The sequence below is a fragment of the Mustelus asterias genome, chromosome 12, assembly GCF_964213995.1.
Source record: "Mustelus asterias chromosome 12, sMusAst1.hap1.1, whole genome shotgun sequence".
NCBI classification, from domain to species: Eukaryota; Metazoa; Chordata; class Chondrichthyes; order Carcharhiniformes; family Triakidae; genus Mustelus; species Mustelus asterias.
Genome location: NC_135812.1, coordinates 26,814,740 through 26,839,819, shown reverse-complemented (window position 1 = coordinate 26,839,819; position 25,080 = coordinate 26,814,740). Strand labels below are relative to the sequence as shown.

Here is a 25,080-nt window from a genome sequence, read left to right as displayed (position 1 = left end):
AGATTTTTATCAATAATACAACTTGGCGACTGGGCTTTAGTTACAGCAAGTTGAGTCAAATAATGTCAACTTTCCATACTGTTCAAAGGCCAAGAAATACTCAAATATTTATCAGGCTGTTTCTGCAAAAGGGTCACAGAACTGAAACATTATCTCGGTCTTTCTTTCTCCATAGATGCTGCTAGACCAGCCGAGTGATTTTGACAATTTCTACGTCTATTCCAACTTTTTAATTATGTTAATATCATTGATTTGTTGCGTTCAACATTAGCCATGTAGAATCTGATGTACATTGAAAGTTGCAGAATGAGAACTTAAGGGTCTTACCCCAATGTTTGCAGATGTTAAGTTTTAATATGTACAATTTATTCATATTATGCTAAAGCACATCTCATCAGATTATTTATTACCTGTTTCTACAGGAGAATTGGCAGAGGTTGGTGATCCCGGAACAGGAATCTCAAAAGCACACAGAAAACCATTTACTGACAGTCGCACTTTCTGGTTATCTTGAGGAAAGTTCTGAAGATAAAATTCACCATTGGCTCGGTCACTGGTTGATTCACAACAATTTTATTCCATCAAAAACACTAAAATGGCTTTTTTATTTGTTAATGTGAGGGTTATATGGGAGCTTGCCTCTTTAACCAATTTAATAATCACTCTATAGTAACATTTCTCACAAACAAACTGCTTTTTTCTTTTAATTTTCTAAATTTAACTAGTTTCCAACTGTACCTGAAGTTGTTACCACAGTAATATTTGCCTGGATTACATTAAGCATTTTAAGTCTTAGTTTTAAGCTCCGAAAAGACACAAAATACTTTATAAATAAAGTAAAATACCAAGGCCGAGATTCTCCCAGCCCGCTGCGCTACTCAAGCAGCACAGCAGGCCAGGAGACATCAGTGGGGGGCCTCTAGTAGGACTCATGACTGGCGTCCGGCCGATTGAGAGTCTCCCAGGCCCTTTGTTTCCCCGCAATCAACCCTGAACTGGAAATTGGCGTGGGGTCGATTACCGTATGGAAAGCGCCATTTCATATGACTAGCGGGTCCGGGACGGTAGTCTCTGAGCCCGCTAGTAAACCCCTCTACCCCCTCAGGCTGGGGGAGGTCCCACCAGCGAGGTTTACAACTGCTCCTCCCAACAGGGAAAACAGGTGTACTCACCCCACTGGTGGGACAAAGGCCATTGAGGCCCCAGTGGGAGGTCGGGAGCAGGGGATACCCCTTGGATACTGCCAACTTGGCACTGCAAATTGGTAGGGCCAGAGCAGATGGGGAACCACCTACGATCGCTGGCCTACCCAACCCCCACCCTCCCACAGAGTGCTGGAGATTCGTTCAGATAAGTATGCTCAAAAAACAGGCAGGAAATTCTCCTGTTTTCCCACCCATTAGGCAGTTTGATATTTTTTGGGAGAATCCCAGCCAAAATCTTTAAGCTAGCTGCCCCATGGTATAGCTATTTCTGCAAAATGCATACTCACTTTTATGTTAGAACCATGAACCTCTCCCAACAAGATCTGTTCTGACTTCAGCCCACACAATTCACTTAATTGTTTTTTCAGACCTGTGTATTTCTCATCCATGTTCAATCGTAAACCATATCGCACTGGTGTGGAACCATCCAATTTGATAACTGAAACACAGAATACATTTCACATCAATACGTGAACACAGCTTTTATTTTTTAATTTTTACTAACATTGCACATGCCTCAATTTTAATAACCCTTTTCTCCCCCCTAACTATTCTAAGTTTAATTAGTGTCACAAGTAGATTTACATCAACACTGCAATGAAGTCACTGTGAAAATCTCCCAGTCACCACACTCTGGCGCCTGTTCGGGTACACGGACGGAAAATTTAGCATGGCCAATACACCCAACCAGTATGTCTTTTGGACTGTGGGAGGAAACCAGAGCACCCTGAGGAAACCCACGCAGACACGGGGAGAATATGCAAACTCCACTCAGACAGTGACCCAAGCCAGGAATTTGAACCCGGGTCCCTGGTGCTGAGAGGCAGCAGTGTTACCATGCTGCCTCAGTGTTAAGGTTTAAAAATAGGGAAAACATATTTCAACATTTTTCACTCCAGATTCAATTCCATTTTATGTTTGAGGCAGATTTTTTTTATATTGGGTATCAGTACTTTGAACACCAGTTCTAAAGTGCCTTAAATAAAGCTATTTGAACTCTAATGAGCTATCTTACAAAAATACACTATATACTTTCAATATATGAAAGTTGTAGTGAACATTTTCTGAAACTGAAGTCACTTAAATTGCATTCTATTTGCCACTTCTCTGCCCACTCAATCAAACCATTTGATATAATTCTGGAGTTATCAGCTGTCCTCTTCATTCATTATCAACTACATGGCCAATTTTTGCATCACCTCCAAATTTCCCAATCGTGCCTCCCACAATCAAATCAAAAACATTTTTTTTATTCCTTGGATGTGGGTGTCACTAGCTGGGCCAACATTTATTGCCTATCCCTAATTGCCCTTGAACTGAGTGACTTGCTAGGCTATTTTAGAGGGCAGTTAAGAATCAACCACATCACTTTGGGTCTGGAATCACATGTATGTCAGACCAAATAAGGATAGTAGATTTCCTCCCCCAAAAGACATGTGAACCAGATGGGCTTTTACGACAGTTGACAAAGGGTTCATGGCTATCATCAGACTTTTAGTTCCAGATCTCTATTCATTTCAAATTTCACCTTGTACTTTGGTAGGCATTACCCGGACTCTCTAGATTAGTAGTCCAGTGACAATACTATAATACCACTGCCTCCTCATATTAATATATACAACACTCTGAAATTGTCTGCTGGGACTGTGAGAGAATAATGCCTGCTTTATGCTTTACTAATAGGATGTACTTTAGTACAACTGAAACACAAATAACAAATTTGTAACATTTTGACAAAGTCTTGCAAACATTTGAGAAATGGCCTGATAAGTAATGAAGAAACAGCAGGATTTCACTGGTGTTCTTGTTGGTTGGCAAGTCTTGGGATGAGGTTGGTTCTTATGTGGAATCTGATACTTTTAAGGAGTTAAGGCTGACATGGAGAAAAAAGAATGACAGGAAACAAAATGACTGGACAGCAAGAGAGTGACAGCAACACTAACAATGAGAAATAACAGAAAAAAATAAATATTCTAAAAATATTTTTCGGAATCAGTATGTGCTTACCCAAGTATAATGGAATGGAAGATAACCACTCAATTTCAGCCAATTTCAAATCATGTATTATTCAGGAAGATGAAAATCAAAACTTAATTCTCATCTAATAATTTGACTCAATTCAACTGAACACTTACTGCATATTTTTAATTTCCCACACTTTTATTGATAGATGGGATAGCAAATTAGTGCAGAATTGTGGACAGTATTTCATTGTGTGGGCTCCACATTCAATCGAACCTGGGTTGAGATTGCTCAAACCTCAATATACTTTGGATTTATATACCATGAGTGATGGGAAACTTTAATTCCATCAATGTTGGCTAAGGTTCTTCAATTAAAGGACTGCGTTGGCCCAAATGTGCTTTCCAAATAACTGAGGAAGAGGCACACGTCACTTCAAGAAAGTCTCAAAACTTGTGAAAAATACAAACAGAAAGTGCTGGAAGTACTTAGCAGGTCAGATAGCATCTGAGGAGAGAAACAGAGCTAACATTTTAAGTTAATGATCATTCATCAGAACTGAAGAAAGATAGAAATGTAATAGGTTTTCAGCAAGTGAAGTGGGGGAGGATGGGGAAAAGGGAAAGTCTGTGTTAGATGAAGGGCAGGAAAGATCAATAGACAAAAATTACAAAAGTCTAAAGACTTGCAATGGGGATAGTAAAGAAAAAAATGTGCCCAAATGAGGTGCGAGTGGTTGCATAGCAACTGCACAAATGTAAATTTGTGTAAATTTGAAGACATATCGAAAGGGCGGCACGGCACGGTAGCACAGTGGTTAGCACTGCTGCTTCACAGCTCCAGGGTCCCGGGTTCGATTCCCGGCTCGGGTCACTGTCTGTGTGGAGTTTGCACATTCTCCTCGTGTCTGCGTGGGTTTCCTCCGGGTGCTCCGGTTTCCTCCCACAGTCCAAAGATGTGCGGGTTAGGTTGATTGGCCAGGTTAAAAATTGCCCCTTAGAGTCCTGGGATGTGTAGGTTAGAGGGATTAGCGGGTAAATATGTGGGGGTAGGGCCTGGGTGGGATTGTGGTCGGTGCAGACTCGATGGGCCGAATGGCCTCCTTCTGCACTGTAGGGTTTCTATGATTTCTATGATAAAGGGGGGGGGGGGGGAAGAAATCAATCCGAAAAAAATGGAGGCATGGGTTATGATCTCAAATTATCAAATTTAACTTAAATGAGAAACTGTGGCATCGCCTGTGTTTGCATAGAAAGGTACTGTAGGAAACAGATGGACTTAGGATGATTCATTGAATATTTCTGGTGGGGTAGTCGGTGAGGATAAGGAGGACCCTATCTTGATCCTGGAGGAAGAGAAGGAGGTGAGAGAAGTGTGTAATAGATTGGATGCAGTGGAGGGCCCTGTCAACCATGCGAGTGCAAAATTCTCAATGTGGAAAAAGGAAGACATAGCGAAAGCACTAGTACGTACAGCGACAAAAAACATTCACTGCTGAGAGCATAGGGAAGACAGGAGACAGAATATCAGAGTTTCTACTCTGGCAGGCATTGTATTTGAAATTTGAGGGGATTTTTAAAAAAAGTCTATTTAAGTCCTTAAGTCTAAAACAATTGTCTGTACTGGTCATGTTGAGAAGCAGGAGTGTGCTCTTTGTAGCTTTGTGAACACCAACATCTGGAAGACCCTAAAAAACAGTATTTATAAAGGTACATATTGAATTAATTCAACAGCAACAGAATTCATGGCTGAAAATGATTTCTTTACCAATTTCACATTTGTTTGGAGTGAAAAAGAATACAGCCATTATATTCCGACAAACCTGTGATTTCTAAGTGCATGTAGCTATCCATGGGCAGAGGTAAAGACAAGAAGTTGAATGGATCAAATCGAACACTGATGTGACCACATGTTTTACATTTGACTTGTGATTTTAGCTGTCCATGAAACAGGTCAACCACAATTGATTTATTTCTCCTCAAGTGATTTTCCCATGCCTAGAAGAATAAGAAAATAAACATTTCACAGCAATGTATGGTTTTACCAATTAAGTAGTCAGTACCTTTTAAAATCTTTAATGTTGCAGAATATGCTAGATCTTTTATAATTTTCCATTAATAAAACATAATTTGAGAGACAAATTCATTAATGTTGCATTTTTAAAATCAATAAGTACTTGAACATTAGAGGTAACAGCAACTTATCACCACTTTTTTTAAAAGTTAAATTCAATGTTATAATTGACCCAACTATTAAAAAACTAGCATTGTTAAGTTATTGCAGTCACTGGGAGGATGCAAGCAATTAACAATTTAGCGGAATATTCAGGGTAGGAAAGTTAGATTTGTAGTTCACATACATAATATTTTGGTCAAGCAGTTTAGTGCTGTTGGCTGGAATCCTTAGGGCAACTATTGGTCGTTCAACAAAATTGGCACAATGAGAATTAAAAAAATACTACTGGTGATTTGAACCCCGGTACATTCCTGTGATTTACAAGGTGAGAGTTAACTTTGGGTAGAACACTCATTGTGGAAATGTTTTCAACAGCAATATTTTCAAAGATCAGTGAAAAATGAAGTTTCTAGTGGATATCCTTTCCCAATAACTTAAAGGGAAGGAAAGAAATAGGAACAAAAAAGGCATGTGTTCTATCCTTCGAGTATGAACAAAATGAGGTCTTCAAATTTAAAAGCAGATAATGTATGGCAGAATTCTTACAGCGTTTAATATCAATGTGATAAAACCACAGAACAAACCGGCAATCTCCAATAAGCACACATTTAAATGTGTATACAAACCAACAATTACATAAGCAACTATCAACACACCATAATAGGAGTATATATTTTAATCAAATAACATTTGAAATTAAATATTCTGAACTAAGAGCAACTGACCTCAGCTGCAACCTCAAAATCTGGACGACCATCGCTATCCTTTAGTTCTACATATGGTTTGTCGTGAACTCTGTTGAGGTCTTCATGAAGACCATCCAACAAAAAAGCTAGAAGCTCTTGGGAATCCTGCTGCTGAAAGCCATTAAATCTTGGAGCATATTTTGCTATTGTCCACTAAAGATAAACCAACAAAGAAAAGAAATTAGCATTTGACATGGAGTAAACATGAAAAAAAAATGGTTACGAAGTCCTTACAGTTGGAGAGAAGTGCTTTTCCCTCCCGGTCTCTTTTCCTCCCTTTCCAATTGCCCTTGGCATTCATGCTTTCCATTTTAATATTTATTTTTCAGTTTGTAGTACGAATGCCATATCTATTAACTAAGCACAAATCAATGCTTGCTTTTACCTCTGCCACAGCGTCAGAAAATTCCATCCATCAGATTTCACTGTATTATGCTTTACAGAATTATTTAACAGCAATATTTAACACAGCATGAAATAAATGTTAACCTGTCAAGAATGATTTATTGCAAATTTCCTTATTGATTCTATAATAATAAACCACTGTTAGTTATGCAACATTTTTCTAATTACAATAAGTTTACAAATAAACTGTCAATGCAAATCATTTTATTTTGTAAAATATTTTACAAAAATGTCCTTCCTTACCCTGAGTTTAAGCGGTGCTATATTCTTCTGAGTTCCACTCCACAATTCTTGGATAAGATCCCCATAGCACTTGGCCATATGACCCTTCATTCCTAATGGGTTAGCCCTGCATTAAATCACAGACAGTCAAACCAACCCTGCAGCTATCAATTCATCATGTTCAGAAAATGTTAGACTGTGTATAAAAATATCTAGCTAAAAAATCTAGAGTCGCTAGATATTTAATGGAAAATTATTTACATTTTTGGTTGCCATGAGACAGACACACGTAAAAGGTAGCTAATACCCAAAAGTACAAACCAAACATAAGAAATAGGAACAGCAGACAATCTGCCCTTCGAGCCTGCTGTACCATTCAATGAAATCATGGTTGAATATCTGCATCAACCCCACTTTCCCACCATAACCCTCTATTCTCTGAGTGCTCAAAAACCTATCTAAAATGGGCACTAACTTTGTTCAAATTTAGTTTGGGGACACAGTTTACACCACATCTTTTCTTTAACATTTTGGCAGTATTAAAAAATTAACATGACAATAGCATGCTGAATTTAGTGATTGAGATCTGTTTTAATAATCTTGGAAGAATGGAACCAACTTGTTGGACATTAGTACTGCCTTCTCTTTAGCTGCCAAATTTTGTTAGCTCTCTGTCATGGTATTATATGAATCTGCTACAGGCTACAAAGCATTTATTTTTAAGGAAAATAAATAGTAAGGGTTCCTAGGGCAATGTGATATAGAACAACAATGTGTGTTTGAATTGCCACAACTAAACAGGATTTGCGGGAAAGCTTTTCTGGTCTCGCCCAATGCAGGACTGGAAATTCCTGTTTAAAGTCATGGGACCTTTTGCTGGCCCACTACGATTCTTGCAGCAGATGTGACTAGATCATTTTGCCCTATATCTGGGTCAGTATATTTCTCGTTAAGCTCGAGAAAGTTTTTCCAAAATGATGCTTGGACAACTACATTCACTATGTGGAAAGATTTAAAATAAGATAATTCGCAATGCAATTATCTTGGCACGTTTTACCATTTTAATTTTAGATAATATACTGTGCAAATATTTGTGTCTCTTTAGTGACAAATGACACAGATTTTAATAGGCTGCTTGGTATAGTTGATATTACAAAATTCATTCATGCTGCTAAAATGCTCATTAATGGGCAAAATATTAGTGTTAATGATAGCTTTAACAGATATCTTGGATCAAATTATAATAAACACAATTAAACTGAGTGCTTTTTATAGTTCAAGATAATGACTGCCTTAAACATTATCAGGTTTCAAAGAAAAATTAGCTCGATCTCATGTCAGCTTGATATCTTTGTTCAGGTTCACTGATCTCTGGGAAGAAAGGGTTGTCCTATGATGAGAGGCTATGTAAATTGGGCTTATATTCTCTGGGGTTTACGAAAATGAGAGGCTCTCTCATTGAAACCTACAAAATTCTGTGTGTGAGAGATAAGGTCGACGCTGAAAGGTTGTTTCTGCTGGTCTTGAGTCTAAAACATAATAGCACAATTTCAGGATAAGGGGCCAATCATTTAGGACCGAGACAAAAAAAAATTACTTCACTCAAGGGTTGTGAATCTTACAAATTCTCTACCCAAAATGATTGTGGGTGCTGCATTGTCGAATGCAGTTGAGGCTGGGATAGGCAGATTTTTGGTGTCTCAAGGAATGAAAGGATATGGAGAGTGAGTGGAAAAATTCAGTTGAAGCCCAAGATCAGCATATGATCACACTGAACGGTGGAACAGACTCGATGGAGCATGTTTCTTGAGTTCTTGTGCAACTTAATAAATACAACTTCCTTTAAATAGAAAAATCTAGTTAAGCCTAAAAAATGTTCAATTTGGCCAATTAGTAATTTATAACATGTGGGATGCTTTGTGTAATGTGGAGTATAATGACTGTTTATAATTTGGTTTACAATGCCCAAGTTTACACATGGAGGAAAATACTCTTACACAAAACAAATAAAAAACGTGATAAGTTATCCTTCATTATCTGACCGTAAGCTTTCCCAGGGAGGGGACTGTTTGTGATGTCCCTGTGGGGTGCAGTGTGTTCAGTGCATTACCCTAAGCTGTCCTTTTATTCTCCACCTACTGCAAGTTTCTAACTGAAAATCACAATGATTTAGTCGCAGAAACATCATTCATTTTTACAGTATATTCTGAATGCCTATTAAGAATGGGATCAAAGAAATTGTTTGAAAGGACCTTGGTACATAGGTGAATCATTCCATTTGAAGAAAGTAACTGATCTTACAAGGTAGTTATCCAGCTTCCTTCATGCCATTACCATTTATACAGCATAAAATGCTAACCTAATAGAAAAGGTGAACCCACTCACTGCAGTGAAAAAAGATTTGTCAAGCTCCAAACCAAATTACTGCACTTTTCTCCTTGCCTAAAGGTTTTCCATTTTTCAGATGTAGATGGTAGATAGGTCAGGAATAGATCAGCAAGCCAGTTAATTAATTTTTCTTTGTAGATAACAGCTCCATGAGACACAAAAAAGTCAGGTTTTAGAAACAGATTTATTTCAGCCCACAGTGGGGCCAGAGCCATTTGCCATCACGCAAGAATTAAATATGAGCTCTTTTATGCATGCGAAGATAGATCGTTACAAAATTATTTCCTTTACGTGAAGTGTGACACCATCTTAAGAAAATGTTTTGAATATGTCTATGGACTGAGTAATCATTTGACTTTATTATGTGTGGTTGATTAACTACTCAGAAAAGTGGTGACAGTTCTACTGACAATTGGCGTGGGTGTAGGGAGATGGTTGCGGGGGGAGGTAATCCAGGGAGGGTCATTCATAAGAAATGGTGAGAAAACATCATACAGCTGTCACTGACTGAAAATTTCAAGGATTCAATTCTTTAAGCAAGTAAACTGGCTTTTTCTGCAATATATGGAGGATGACGGAATTAAGAATCTAGAAGCACATAAAATGAACAGAAATTAAACATTTGTAAGATATTAAAGGCCAAACAATTTGAGATTTCTTTTTATAGTGCATTTTAATATGTGAGCTAATGAATTAGATAATTATATTTTTATGCAATTACTGCCATGAAACCAAAGTTAAAAGGCTAAATTATTTCTGCATGGAATTCTTTAGTGCAATTTGCAGTAATCACAACATCAGCACTTTGTAATGAAGGTAATGATTAATATCTCTATTCCAAAGAAAGCAAAATAAATTGTACAAAGTATTTTATGATAGATTTTTTTGTTATCGCAATTGAACTAAAGAACTGTAATTATTTTCCACGAGCTTAATCTCCATGCCCTCTAACAATTAACTTGAGAGTCTGTTGAACTTTTAAAATTAATGTAATCATCAACTGCACTTACTGTGCACATCCAGTGCAAATTCATCAGTGGAAAGTTACGGAGGGAAACCTTACCAAGCATCAAGTTCACAAATACCAAGCACAAAAATATCAAGGTTTATTTTAACCAAGTGCAAAAAAAATGCATGTGCACAAATAATGGCACAGAAACTGTTAATACACATCATCAATGGAAGCAAATTTTCATGCAATAAGTCTCAGCCCTGACAAGATTCTGAAATACATAAACTGAGAAAAAAGGGCAGCTGCTAATAATTATCCTCGACTTTCAATGCAGAATGAAGTGATTCAATTCAAAATGTATGCTACTACATTGCCAAATCTTGGCGATCAGATAAACCAAACTTTATGAAAAAAAATTAAATGTGTATCGCTGCTTTTTAAACAAAATGTACACAAGATGAAAAAAGTATTCGATGACATTTAAATATTACCCTTTCATACTAGAATTAAAACTTATAAGTGCAATTTTCTTTCTAAAGGCATTTGTTACCCTTGTTATGAAAATTGTTCCTATTTTTAGGTCTTCTTGACAACAGTTCAGTCAAAAGAATAAGCAGCTGTTTCCAACTCCCTGCCGATGCTGCACCATCATTGTCCACCATTCAAGAGCACTACTGATTGAACTTAATATTTCCCTTCGTATGGTACGAATAAAGGTGGCCATAGAGAGAATATTAAAAAATGGTCTGAAGAATAGCAAGCAGTGCGCACCAGGAATTGGTTTTAGGACCCTCCCCACTGTTTCCCAATTTACATTTCTGGCTGTATTCATAAAACTCAAAGCAAAACAGCCAAAGTCTTTGTATAAACCAAGAAGGTTAGTTCAAAAATATTTGCTTCACATCAACTGAAACAGCATTTAAAAATACAAATTCATGGCTTCACTGTTTGTCCCAACAGCAGGTACTAGTAAAATATCCATTATGTCGGCCTTTCCAAAAACATTTTCGACAAATAAAAAAAAAGTTACCCTACATTTTAAAAATCAAAGGTCAATTGTAGGAAACTTGGGTTTTAGCAACCAATAAAGTGGTCTTTCTGGATTAAAATACTGTACTTGCAATGTAAGTTCAGACCAACTAACCTTGAATGCCCCATGAACCAGTCCAATTAATACATTTTTTTTTTACAGCTTTCACGGTTTTGTGGAGAGTCAAACACAAATGGCAAGTGAGGAAAAAAATTCTGGAAATAAAAAGCTGGCATCTGAGTGTGTAAAAATGAAGCTGTTAGAAAAACCCAACTGGTTCACTAATTCCTTTAATAAGGAAAACAAAATCATTCTTATCCAGTTTGACCTATATATGACCTCTGTTTCATGCCAACATGGTGGAGTCTTAACTTTTTAAAGTGACCAAGCAGACCACTCAATTGTGACAATTAGGATGCTAAGCCAGCAACGCCCACATAAATCAACAACACCCACACCTCGACAATAAATAAAAACATCCTGTGGCACTTAGGGTCAGAGATATGCAGCATAGAAACAGGCCCTTTGGCTTAACCGTCCATGGCTTTCCTAAACTGAACTAGTCCCATTTGCCCAAGTTTGGCCCATATCCCTCTAAATCTTTCCAATCCATGTACCTGAACAAATGTCTTATAAATGTTGTAATTGTACCACCTTCTCTGGCAGCTCATTTGATATACGTGCCACCCTGTGTGAAAAAGTTGCCCCTCAGGTCCCTTTTAAATCTTTCCCCTTAACCTTAAACCTATGCCCTCTAGTTCTGGACTCTCCTACCCTGGGGAAAAGACCTATGCCCCTCATGATTTTATAAATCTCTACACACTCGAGGAAAAAAGTCCCAGCCTATCCATCCTCTCGCTTATGATTCAAACCTTCAAGTCCTGGTAACATCCTTGTAAATCTTTTTTGCACCCTTTCCAGGTTTAATAATGTCCTTCTTGTAGCAGGGTGACCAGAATAATGGGATGCAGTACTCCAAATGTCTTGGACAGTTGTAACACAATGTCTCAACACTTGTACTCAATGCTCTGACCAATGAAGGCAAGTGTGCCAAATGCCTTTTCACCAACCCATCTACCTGTGATGCTACTTTCAAAGACCTATGTACCTGCACCCCCAAGTCTCTGTTTGACAACTCTCCCTCGGTCCTGCCCTGGTTTGTCTTACCAAAATGCAACACCTCGCATTTATTTGAATTAACCTTCATCTGTCTGTACTAGGCCCACGTGCTCAGTTTATCAAGATCCTGTTGCAGTCTTAGATAACCTTCTTCACTGTCCACTATACAACCAATTTTGGTGTCATCTGCAAACTTACTAACCAAGCCTCCTCTATTTTTATCCAAAATGTTTATATAATGACAAACAACAGTTTGGGTAAACAGTTGATAGACTCTTCCTACATACCAGAACTGTTTCAGTTTTTAATGATATAAGCTTGGGATGTAACAAATCTAGTATGATTCTAAATGATCTACAATTGTGGAATACCTTGTTTATTAAATCACACGAGGTAAAGAAACATCTGTTTTTTTTGTATGAAAGGGTTAATAATCACACGAGTTTAAAAATCACAAGCTGCACTTCAGTCACACAGAGAAAGCTATGTGCAAATGGCAGGCTTTGATTAAAGTAAGCCCAGGTAAGAGTCAAGGACTATCTAATTGAATGATGTGCAGCTGCAGTTAATGTCTGCCCATTGGAACAAGGAACAATGGAAAGGGAGGTTGAGATACCATTGGTCAGAGATATAGCTATCATTTCTTGATGATATAACATGCACAAGTTTTAATTGGACATTATACCCTTATGTATGCATGATGTAACCTTAACTATGATTGGATTGAGATAACTCCTATACATCTGTTGGTATTTGCTAATTCATAGAATCCCTACAGTACAGGAGGAGGCCATTCAGCCCATTAAATCTGTACCAACCACAATCCTACCCAGGCCCTATTCCCGTACCCCACCCCTGCTAATCTCCCTGACACTAGGGTCAATTTAGCATGGTCAATCAACCTAACCCACACATCTTTTGACTGTGGGAGGAAACCGGAGCACCCGGAGGAAACCCGTGCAGTAACGGGGAGAAAGCGCAAACTCCACACAGACAGTGACCTGAGGCCAGAATTGAACCTGGGACCTTGGTGCTGTGAGGCAGCAGTGCTAACCAGTTTGTCACCATGCTATCCCGGCAATTACTTGTAATCAAAGCTGAGACTTTAATTGCCTATGTATTTCTGAATTTTTCACTCTGAATAGCTTCATTCAAGGGCCTATAGTTATAATAAAATTCATCTTAAAACCACTCTGTTACTTTGTCTGGCTACTTGAGGGGAACGATAGTTTTAAATATAAAAAGAAAACCATCGTAATAGCCCCTGACATTGTAGTATACAGAACTGAATTTCAAAACTTATGTTGAGACTGAAATGAACTAAAGGAAAAGGTAACCTGTGCATTTCAATGCCACAAGTAGACTGAATTAAAACCCTTACCTGTTGAGTTCATACAGATGTCTCCCTGAGATGAAGTAGCGGGTAAGTGGCTGTGTGTTACTGACACACTGGATACTAGAATTCATAAAACATGTGTTTCCCAGGTTACTTAATCCTGTAGCGCCCTTTTCAGTTGGAACTAGAACAAAATTATAGCTAATTAAGTGATTTATGAAGTAGCAGAAAACAAGTAAATAAATAAACATGACAAAATGGTCAAAAGTTGACAGCAAAAAATGTACGGGTAATATTTGCCAAATGGACTGCCAATTGGATGCGTAGATAAAGGATCTACAGAATGTACAAATACAAACAGTTGGAGATGGTAGAATACCCACACCTGAGGAAGATTTGAGGTTAAGAATAATACGTTGATCACTTCCAATATGATATTGGCCTACTGAGATGCAACAGCATTCTGTTGATAATCCTGCAAGGATGTTTTGTTTCCCTTTTTTAAACCATATCAAAGAGCTGGTGGGGTGGGTGGAAATAATTTGTATCAGGAATTATATTAATTCGTTTGTGGAAAAAGTGCTTAAGTAATAAGATTAAAAATGTGGCATTGCAAATAAAAAGTAAACAATTCAGCTTGCAGGTCTGTCACCTACTTGAATTGTGTGCACCAGAACAAAAAATACTTTTCCAAGAAACCTGAAATATGATGGGGTTTTATATCGAGCAAAAGATTTTTGTGAACACATTTCCCGGAGATATCCAAGAATGATTGCTCTAATTCGTAAAGATTCATGTATTCAAAACAATTTCAGTATATGCATCGCATACCATGACTTGCATCGTACATATTTTACGATCCAACTGAAACAGCTAATTTTCGCATCTAAACCCATCCTAACTGAGCTACATCCTTCTACATATTAGAATTAATATTAGTTATGGGAAAAAATAATTGTGAGGCCAACAGCAAACAGAGTGAGTTTACCTTTATACATGTATAGCCATTTTCAAATGATCTGTATTTGAACAAATGAAATTTTCAATTGCAACGAGAAATAATTATCCCCATGGGAGTAAGATGGAAAGATTCAATCTTTAAAATGAGGCGCAAATTGGCACCATAAATTGGTTTTAAAGTTTATTTTCTTACACATTGTCCAATTTTCTAAAATATTTAAATGGAAAAATCCTTGGTTTTACCTTAAAGAATGCCTCCAATTATTATAATTAGTCTAAAACAAATTAGGCAAGCAATGGATTTGTTTGCTAGTTTCAGCAATTCAAATAAATATCTATAATCATGCAAGTCTACTGCAATTTGCTTAATGACCCCACAACACAAATTAAATCGTATCCCCTATACTTAAACAGCTAAAATTCTATATTCGTACCTACCCTTATGTCTGTCCATTTTGCTACTGTTTGCAATGAATGACATCTCCTCCGGCCAACTCATATCTTTGTTGCGAACTATTATAAGAAATGCAGGATATCAGGCTGACAGTACTGTAACAATGCTCAAACTTAGGTAACTGGAACGTCTGTTTTGACAAAATAAATAACTTAAGTTTTGCCATTTATTTTTGAACCTCTCTCTTGCTATTGCTCCAAGGACATAAAATTGCTAACCAGATGGCGCGATTCTGGTTTCTTGGGTTTTGTTGCAGTTTAGCTGGTTAATAGGGAGGGAGAAGAAGTGTGTTAAACAGTCCAGAAAAACTAATCTTGTAATTCTTTCACTTCATGTAGGTAAATATCAAGACATCACAATACTGCTCCACGGTAATATAGCTGAGATCAGGAATTCATTGCTCCTGAATAAACAGACTTGAACTTTCATCTACCAATCTGTTGTCCATAAACATATTCAAACATGCTATACTATATGCTACTGGGCATATTTTTTCAAAATCTTTGGTGGGTTGGAGGAGTGGTTGGGGGGGGGGGGGGGGGAAAACATATCCTGATACAAACTGGACTACCCTTGTCCAAGTGTTTTAATATTGTATGCTATATAACGACTAGCAATAAAACTGAATAAGATATTTTCTAAAAATTTTAGATTAGTTATGCGTACTTCCCAACTTTAAGTAACTTCTCATGAGATTCTGCACTCTGCTGAAGCATTCCTGATACAATTGCACAAAAATAAAAAAAAATTAGTAGTTTTAATTATGTGAACTTTCTACCCAGAATGTTCAGATGCGACCATTTATTGAACAAGTTTGAAATGAGTAATGTATACTTCAATTGAAAGATGTATCATTCTGCTGAATGTCTCTCCATCAACCTTGCATGAAAACTCTTGAATTCCCTACTACAATTAAGGGAACACCACCAGCACAAGACTGCTGCAATACAAGGGGAAAAAAATACCACTACCACCTCAGAAATTTGTGGTGGACATTAAATGATGCTGTGTGCCCACATTACAAGAACAAACTGAAAAAGGTTTATAGTAATTAGTTAATTTTATTTTTGGGGAAATGCACCACCATATTAAGTAAGTTTATGTATTAGTCACAAGTAAGGCTTAAATTAACACTGCAATGAAGTTACTGCGAAATTCCCCTAGTCGCCACACTCTGGTGCCTGTTCGGGTCAATGCACCTAACTAGCATGCCATTCAGAATGTGGGAGGAAACCAGAGCACCCGGAGAAAACCCATGCTGGCATGGGGAGAATGTGCAAACTCCACAGTGACTCAAGCCGGGAATCGAACCCAGGTCCCTGGCGCTGTAAAGCAGCAGTGCTAACCACTGTGTTACCGTGTCACCCCAAAACGAAAAAAGTAATTTGCTGCAGTTGTGGAACTGAATGTTTCTGACTGGGGTCAGACACCTCAGTCAGGCATCCTCAAACACCAAATCATGGGGGATATTATTTCTATGCTTCAATTAAGGCATCAGGGAGGGAATAAGATTTGCTGTAGCTTTGATAGTTTCATACAAACAAATTAGATGATCATAACCTTCAAATAATAGTAACTTAATATGAAGTAAAAACATTTAGAGCAAGCATTTTCTAAGATCAAAAATATGATTTAAAGTTGTTACCATGTAGCAAGCCAAGAATTTTTGAATAAATGACAATTAAATGGTCAGCAAATTCAATATATAGGATTTCCAACTGCAAAAAGGGTTGATAGTAGGCCTGAATATAGATTATAAAATGGGTGCATTCATACTTATGGCAGTCATGATATGCCTGCAAGAAAATTCATTGGTTAAAGCCTGGAGTAAATTCTCAGGTTTCTATTCAAAAATCTATGTCTTGGCTATGTGCAAAATGTCAGCAGTGAATTGCTTTCAAACATTTAATTAGTAAGTGTGATATGCTTAGGAAGAGCAGGTGACTTTGGACAGTGGTCCCCAAAACTTTCCATCACCAAGGCTTTTTCTCATTGTGTCAGGATCTATTTTAGATTAATTGACAAAGATTGATTGCTATGATTAGTGAACAATTCCAATATTGCTGTATCATGCAACTACCAGGATAGCAGGAAGTGAATTGGATGGGCCTTGGCTGTTTTTATTTTGTTCAGCAATTATCACATTCCCAGTTGTTTTGTGACTTGGTTCTGAAGACATTTAAATTTTACACTGAACTGGAAATTTATTCTGACAGCTTCAACAGCAGTGAATGGAACAATCATGAAAAATATGATTGTGTCTTTGACTATAATGTTTTGGAAACATATGCTCAATGAGGAAAACATGGGTTAATGAGATCATTGTGACAGACACAAAAAGGGTTCAGATGGTGCCTTTAAAAACCTATTCCAGCCAACAAGTTAGCCAATTATACAGGTATTTTTGTCTTTGCACTTTTAAAAATCAGCAATACTTATATGCCAGAAAACAGCAGACTGCAGATTCATGATCTTGAATCATGTGATTTAAAATACCATGTGATTTGTTCCACAGAATTCAGGATTGTTTTCATTGGATTTCAGACAGGAATAGTATACCATCTATGTATTATTCAATAATACATTGGAAAATCTAATGAGCAAAACTCCAGAGAACAAAAACAAATTCTTGTGCAAAGATGGCCCAGTAACCTCCAAGTTATTGGACGAAAAATTAAAAGCAGAAAAAAAAACATCTCGTTGAGGGAAGTGGGGCAAGAACTGTATATCATTAATACAAAAAGTAATACAAAAAATCGGAAGGGATATGCAGCAGAATTTAAAATTTAAGAGTATAGTTTGAACGTAATAGTTGCAACCACTCTGACAGACTGCTTGTGGACTTGAAATGCCACATTAGTTTCTGACTGAACATGCTAATATACATTACTCAAAAACATGGTTCTATTGAGCAGTCTTTGGCATTTTCCTTTAAATGGAACATTGAAATATATATATACTAAAGTATTTGTGGCTATAATTTTAACTTAGTAGGCTCTTTACTCACATTTACCAAGCAAACTCGAGATCCTCAAACACCAAATCATGGGGGATATTGTTTCTATGCTTCAATTAAGGCATCAGTGAGGGAATAAGATTTGCTGTAGCTTTGATAGTTTCATACAAATTAGATGATCATAACCTTCAAATAATAGTAACTTAACAATATTAAGTAAAAATGTTGAGATAGAGCAAGCATTTTCTAAGATCAAAAATATGATTTAAAGTTGTTACCATGTAGCAAGCCAAGAATTTTTGAATAAATGAATGGCTTCCATGATTTAGACTATGATTCACAAATGAAAAATTCATTTAAAACGAGGACCATCAAATGCATCAGTGAATTTCAGTGATCTGTGATTCTTGAAAACATTGTCTTTACCTTCAATCACCAAGTGCTGTTCGTCTGGAATTTTCAAATCTTCTAATGTGTGATCCTCATCGTCCAAAAGTGCAAGGTAGTTCTACAAAAAAAATTGTATATCACATTGCATGATCATCCCAACATAACACAACCCAATGACTGAATATTAAAAGTATGGTTTTACCTCACTGTTGTACAGCCACAGTCGCATGTCTTCCTCCTTTATTCGAAGCCGCTGAGATAAGTATTCGTGTATATCTTTTATTGTTTGCATGCGGCTGAAGCAGCCAGTGTAAGCTAACACTCGTTTCATTGGAGAAGATGGTGAAGGTACATTTCCTAAATTCACAACAAGTGCTTTGAGATGAAAGTGTACAAGCCACGACACAAATAATTGTCAAAATACAAAATAACATGTTGCTGCCACCCTAGACTGCAGTTGGGCAACTAGGTCTCCATGAGGAATGGAAATGGCACGTTTCTAGACACCGCTACAAGTTATGTTGCTAACAAATTAGGCCTGAAAAGGTCAGACTTCCTTCACACAGAGTGGTATTATGAGTTTTACTAACCAACCAGACTCAAAATGGATTACACCAACTCCAACTACAGCCGACTACCGGCCTGGTTGGGAAAAACTATCACAAAAAGGCAAACCACTACATTTTTGTTTTAATCCCTGCAAAATACTCAGTTATCAAATAAGTTGCATACATTTGTTGCAGTCCATTAATTATGATCTCTCATTTCCAAGTCACTAAGACAATAAAACCATTAATGTATATATTGATAATTAAATGTCCAATACATTGTTTCGACGGAAAAGAATCAGACTAGATGAATGATTTAATGTAGTAATTTCAATTAATCAGAAAGCAGATGATTCAACTGTCATAGGATTCAGACTGCTTTGTAAATCAATATAATTGCTAATAAAAACTACCTAATAAAACAAAATTGTACTACAAGTAATTGCTTTCTGCATGACATGATTTTATGGAAAAACCAATTTAAGCATAGCATCTTATTACTGTACTCTTAAATCAACTTGTGATGTTTGAAGACTGTTAAATACATCTGCAAAAGATTGGATTTTTCTCTTCACTAACAGAAACCTAAATCAGTATCCTTTAACACTGCAGCTGCAACCAATGGTATAATGGATTATAAATTAATGTGTTCCATCACATAATTAAATGATGCCGATTTCCACTGAAAATTATTTATATAAAAAAGGTCCAAATCTCAGTCACATCATCCGAATAACGGGCAAAGCTCCACCTCAAGAGGATGGGGGAAAACTGCAAAACCCCCAAAGCCAGACACCAAGTCAGTTAAAGAGTTGTGTTCCCAGAGATCTGGGCAGTGAGGAAGAGGTCAATTTAAATTTAAAACAAATTTAAAAAACATACATGACCATTTTATTTTGGATAGAGTAGCTAAATTTCCAAAGTTTAACATGAATGTAAATTAATCCATTTTAAAGAAATAATAAAGGCTAAAAATCTAATTTGTGAACAGTTTTGATTGTTTAATAACTATTTTCTGGGGAAGTTTTGAGCATATAAATTATAAAAGGCTACAGGTAGTTACACTGTTGGGGAAAGCTGGAGCATAAGAAAAATAAATCAGTTAAAATCACAAATTAAGAGGTACAGATGTAAGATTACAGCAAGAAAGTAGATTGGATTAAATTTAATCCAGAGTTCAATTTTATAAAAATCACTGTTGGGTAAGACTTGGAAGCTTATCATAAGATACTTTGCCAAATCATTGTTCAGGGACGTAAACAAGCACACAGTGCTGGGTCCACTCAAGAGTACCTACAAGCACTGTAAATGGAGCCAGGGTTCTGTTATGTTTCAGCTTTCTGTACAAGAAACTTAATTTTGTTTATTTTGTTTCTGATCAATTGTCCACTCGCAGTTAATGATGAAATTGGGTTACAGAGATCAAATTATGTTGGTTACAATGACCATTTTGTTTTTGTATTCTTGCTTTGGTCATTGGCTGACGATCGATTTCAAGTATTAAAATTTGGGTGTACACGGTCTTTGTGATTCAAAAACAAATGATGCTTTACATAAGGCCAAGTCTTACTCAAAGTCCATGCAATAGTAGCTTTGTTATTTTTACTGTTTTTCCTGAATAGGCAGCCTTGAATGGTCATCTGGATTTTGAGAAAGCCTCAATTCAAAACTATAATCTTGGTTTGAAAATGTGATGCAGATGGAATTTGCACTCAGCAACCAGAGAGCTAATAGCTCCCCTTTCTTGCTGCAGTCTTGCATTACCTCGAGGTGCATGTTGAGGAAATGTTCTCAGGCTCATCATACCCATATTCACCCAGATGTTGGACTGTTGCGTACGTGTGGCTGGTTGCTGACGCAAGAAAAGTAGGTAGCGAGGAAATAATTCCAGCTCTGCTTCATTATTTGTTGTGTTTGTAATGACCTAGTTACGATGATAGAAAAATGAAAATTAATTACTGTTCAGATCACATGGTCACAGGAAATTATTTGAAACCACAGAATCTCAAATTTCTTGCCTTGCTAACAATTACCAAGATTTTGAAAACACATGCCAGAGGCAGTGATTTAGAGCAACCATTCGGTTCATGAAAAGGCAGCCCTAAGAGCAATACAACTGGGCGAGAACTTACAAGGAGTGGCAATCACAGTTGGATTGCCACTCCACTCGTCCTTACTTACACTGGAATGCACCTGAACCTCCAACTCATGCCTTCTCAGAATAATGCAGTGCAGTGCGTCACCGAGGCATTCAGCTTTTGGTATAGCACAGTAGGGGGAAAGGAAGCCACTCTTCCTTCTTACAGCACCAGCTGCAGTGAAGCAGGGAAATTTAAATAACCCAGTCACTTAAAGAAGCTAAGGAGAAGGCAAATATGTAAGGAAAGTGGGTAGGGATTGTGATCAGTCAGGGGTGTCAGGTGGTCAGACAGGTTGGGGTCAAACAGGGTTGGGGCGAGTTGGATGAGTAGTTGGGGGTGAGACAGTATTTGGGGAACAGGCAAGTTGTCAGGCTGGGAAGTAGGGGGGGGGCGGGAGGAGGAAGTGGTGGTGGAGTGAGAGCCGTGGTTGTTTTTTGGAAGGCGGGGGGGGGGGAGGGGGGAGAGGGAGAGAAGAGGCTGTGGGAGGTTAGCTGGAAAGGGGGGGACGGGGGGGGAGAGAGTCAGATGTGAGGGAGGTGGAGGAGTTCGACTTTTTTTTGGGGGGGGTAGTCTGATGAATGTGGTAGGAGGGTGGGGAAGGCAGGAGTGTAGTCGGATTGAGGGTGGGGAATGAGAGGGTAGGATAGTTAATTCTCATGCAGTCCCTGCATGAGGTCAAGTTATGGGCCATACTGAATATCTCAAAATTTTGACAAAATCTTCTTCATCAAGTAAAATAGAATGGAGAAACAAAACTAAAAACATTTTTGCATTGCTCATAACTGAAAACTTCTCTTATTGTCTTATTGGCAGTTTTAGACTTTCTGAAAATGCTCAATTTTTAATCATTAAGCAGATTATGCACCATGAAATTACATTAAACTATTCATTTCAGGTTGTTATATATTCTAAAACTTCTCAGCTAGAATAGCATACTAGTATATGTAACATTCTAATTTGGTCAACTCCTGTAACCAAATAGAAACTAATTTGCGCTTTTGTTTTTCCTCGGGGAAATACCATGGACAATTATTCACTGACTGACTAAATCAATGAACAGAGGTTTAAGGTTTTGAAGTTGAAATACAGTACTATAGTTTGCTATTCAAAGACTTCTCTCAAGCATCCACCTCAGGGTAGCATGAACATCTGTGGAAATATATACTAGTGGGCCATACTCCTAAATATATCAAGTTTGAGTGGTTAGGGTATTAGACTAGGATCCCAGTGGTGTGTTTAAATCTTGTGGGGGTAAATTGTGATCTAAACCTAGTCATGAGAGAACTGAAATTCAAAAAAACCTATAAAAACTCACTAGTTAATGTCCTCCAGGGAAGGGACCTGGCATTCTCCAGCCTACATGAGACTTAGTCTCACAAGAATGGTTGATTCTCAGTGTTGTTAGGGCAACTAGCAAAGAGCAATATGGTCTCACCAAAGCTGCTCACATTGCAAGAGCAGATAAAAAGAAAACAACATTTCCTCATTTGTGACGTTAGATTGGCATCAATTGATTGCAACCTTTTCATCCTTCTTAAACAAAACCATCAGAACAGTTCAATTCCAAACAAAGATCTCAATTGGTTAAAATACACTTATTTTGGATATAGTTGTGCGAATAAATGAATAATTTCAAAATGAAATATTTCCTTTAATTCATATCAAGTTCAACTTACTTTAAAAGATTTTTATATTCAAAAATGGAAAGCAAGTCTACAAAATAATCCAAAATTCTCACATTTCGGAAAAAAGAACAAAACTGAAAGCGTATGTAAACATGAATGTTAATTCTTCGACAGTTTCCAAATATAAGAACACCAAAAAAAAATTTGAAGATAAAGATAACTTACAGGCCTTGGTAGGGCCAGGTTTGCTCCATACCAATGATACAGTGCCCTCCATACAGGCTCTGGGACGATTGCATAGTCCTTGCCTCGAACCAAAGCTGGATTCTGTTTCAGGCGTCCACCCTCTAAAGTTAATGTTGGGGCCTTTACAAGAAAAACAATACTACATATTGAAATATACAAAACTGTAACAATTTTAGTCATTTTCAAACACTAACGCAACTGAGTAACCTTGAAGAAAGGATCTGTGGTATGTCACAGGTGCTCATGCATAAATGATCTTGACTCAGGAACTGTGTGAATATGTTGAAATCTGTTGAAAACACCAAATTGCACTGTATGACAGATCATAACAGATAATGAAAGTCTTCAGGAAAAATACTGCATCATCCACAAAGATAAAAGGATGACTAGAAGGTAGAAAGCAAAACCAACAGGTTTTTTGAATGAGCAGAATATGGTTGGCACTGTACAACAGCATTATGATGCAATTCCCTGCTGGGTTCACTTTTCTTCCATGAATACAAGCAATTTGGATGTAAACACGACAAAAAGCATTGAATTTTGCTGTCGGTAGTAGGTAGTTTTGATGACAAAGAGAATATGGGAGGGGAGAAGCTCAGCTTAGGGTCAAGTGGGACAACAAGTTTGCAAACTGTCTGATTCAGCCTTTGACAGTAGCCAGGAAGATTGAAGGAGTCAGTGGCTAAGAATATAATTTGTGGCTTTGAGTCTTCTCAATATTTAACTGGTGAAAATATCTGCATATCCAATATTAGCTGTTGGCCAAGCAGTGTGACTAATCTGTGCAATGGGGACAGACAAATGAAGTAGTAGTTATGGAGACCTGGGCCTTGTCTGCATTATGTGAAATGAGATATTGTCATTTTAATGACGTTGCCGAGGTACAATGATGATGATAAGAGTAGGCCAAAGAAGGATCCTTAGGGGCTTTCAAATTGTAGTAGAATGGGACCAGGAAGGGAAGCCAGCAGAGGTGATTTTCTGGGTACAATTGGACAGGTAGGAATGGAACCAAGCAAGGGCAGCATCACCCAACTGGACAGTGGAAAAGAGGGCTCGGAGGAAAATGCTGTGCTCAACAGTGTTATAGGCTGCAGAGTATGATGTGATGAAAATTCTTATGAAGTTCAATTAAAATCTGGATTAAGTTTAGTTTTAAATTGCTGAGCTAACAAATTTGATTTTGATGTTGACACAACAGTTACTTCCATCATTTAATAAAAATTACACTTGTAATCAAATCTGATTTCAAATTTGCTGCTGTACCAATCACTCCAAGGCAATAATTGTGGCAAAGGGTTTTTTAGTGAAAAAAAATTGTTTCCACTGTGAATGATCAAGTGATGCCTTTGTGAAATTACGGCCATACTTGATCCTGGTGTGGAAGTTTAGAGTACATTTAAAAGTCTGTCACCATAAAATTTACAAATTTATTTCTGTATCATTTCTTCTCCATACATAAGCAGTCATCATAATGTCTGCTCTAACATATTCCCAAATGTCAATATTCATAGAATCCCTACAGTGTGGGAGGCTGCGATTCGGCCCATCGAGCCTGCACCGACAGCAATCCCACCTAGGCTCTAGCTGTAACCCCATGTATTTACCCTGCTAATTCCTCTGACACTAAGGGGCAATTTAGCATGTCTAATCAACCTAACCTGCACATTTTTGGACTGAGAGAGGAAACTGAAGCAACGGAAAAAACCCAAGCAGAAACAGGGAGAACTCCACACAGTGACTAGAGGCCGGAATTGAACCTCGGTCCCTGGCGCTGTGAGGCAGCAGTGCTAAACCACTGTGTCATCCTATATTGTCTCTGCTTCAATAACTATTCCTTGTAGTGGATCCCACCTAGTATCCTGTTAACTTTATGATATTATCTGAGGTATTGCTTTATGCTGAGGCATTGTCTTATGCACATGAATCCCAACTCCTACTGCTCTTGCACATCACCCAATTTTTCGGCATTCACAGCATCACAATGAACCATATTTTGGTTTTTAAAAAGTAATACACCACTGCTTATTTACTGACACCGAATTCCGTCTTTTTCCTCATTCTACCATCTTAGCAACAGCTCCCTGCAGCGTCCTTTGGTAAATGCAAAGATTGGAATTGATTGGCAAGCAGCAGCAGCAGCTGGAGCCATGCGAAATGCTAGTTCAGAAACATGTTTGTTTACCTCCACCATTAGAGCTCTGCTGCACAAAACATCAT

The 25,080-nt window shown here is 37.6% G+C and overlaps 1 protein-coding gene across 2 annotated transcripts in view; it reads right to left on the bottom strand.

Moving 5' to 3' along the window:
* usp32 (ubiquitin specific peptidase 32) overlaps window positions 1–25,080 on the bottom strand; it is a 216,231-nt gene that overhangs the window by 17,257 nt on the left and 173,894 nt on the right. The window contains exons 15-25 of one of the 2 annotated variants that reach the window (XM_078224932.1): window positions 22,840–22,980; window positions 20,613–20,772; window positions 18,503–18,657; window positions 18,337–18,418; window positions 14,939–15,013; window positions 13,586–13,724; window positions 6,737–6,842; window positions 6,068–6,241; window positions 4,990–5,164; window positions 1,493–1,644; window positions 411–522 (exon numbers count right to left, since the gene is read on the bottom strand). In XM_078224932.1, coding sequence (XP_078081058.1) covers window positions 411–522; window positions 1,493–1,644; window positions 4,990–5,164; window positions 6,068–6,241; window positions 6,737–6,842; window positions 13,586–13,724; window positions 14,939–15,013; window positions 18,337–18,418; window positions 18,503–18,657; window positions 20,613–20,772; window positions 22,840–22,980 — 1,471 coding nt within the window. The remainder of the gene's footprint in view (window positions 1–410; window positions 523–1,492; window positions 1,645–4,989; window positions 5,165–6,067; window positions 6,242–6,736; window positions 6,843–13,585; window positions 13,725–14,938; window positions 15,014–18,336; window positions 18,419–18,502; window positions 18,658–20,612; window positions 20,773–22,839; window positions 22,981–25,080) is intronic. The other variant, XM_078224933.1, reaches the window with a different exon arrangement.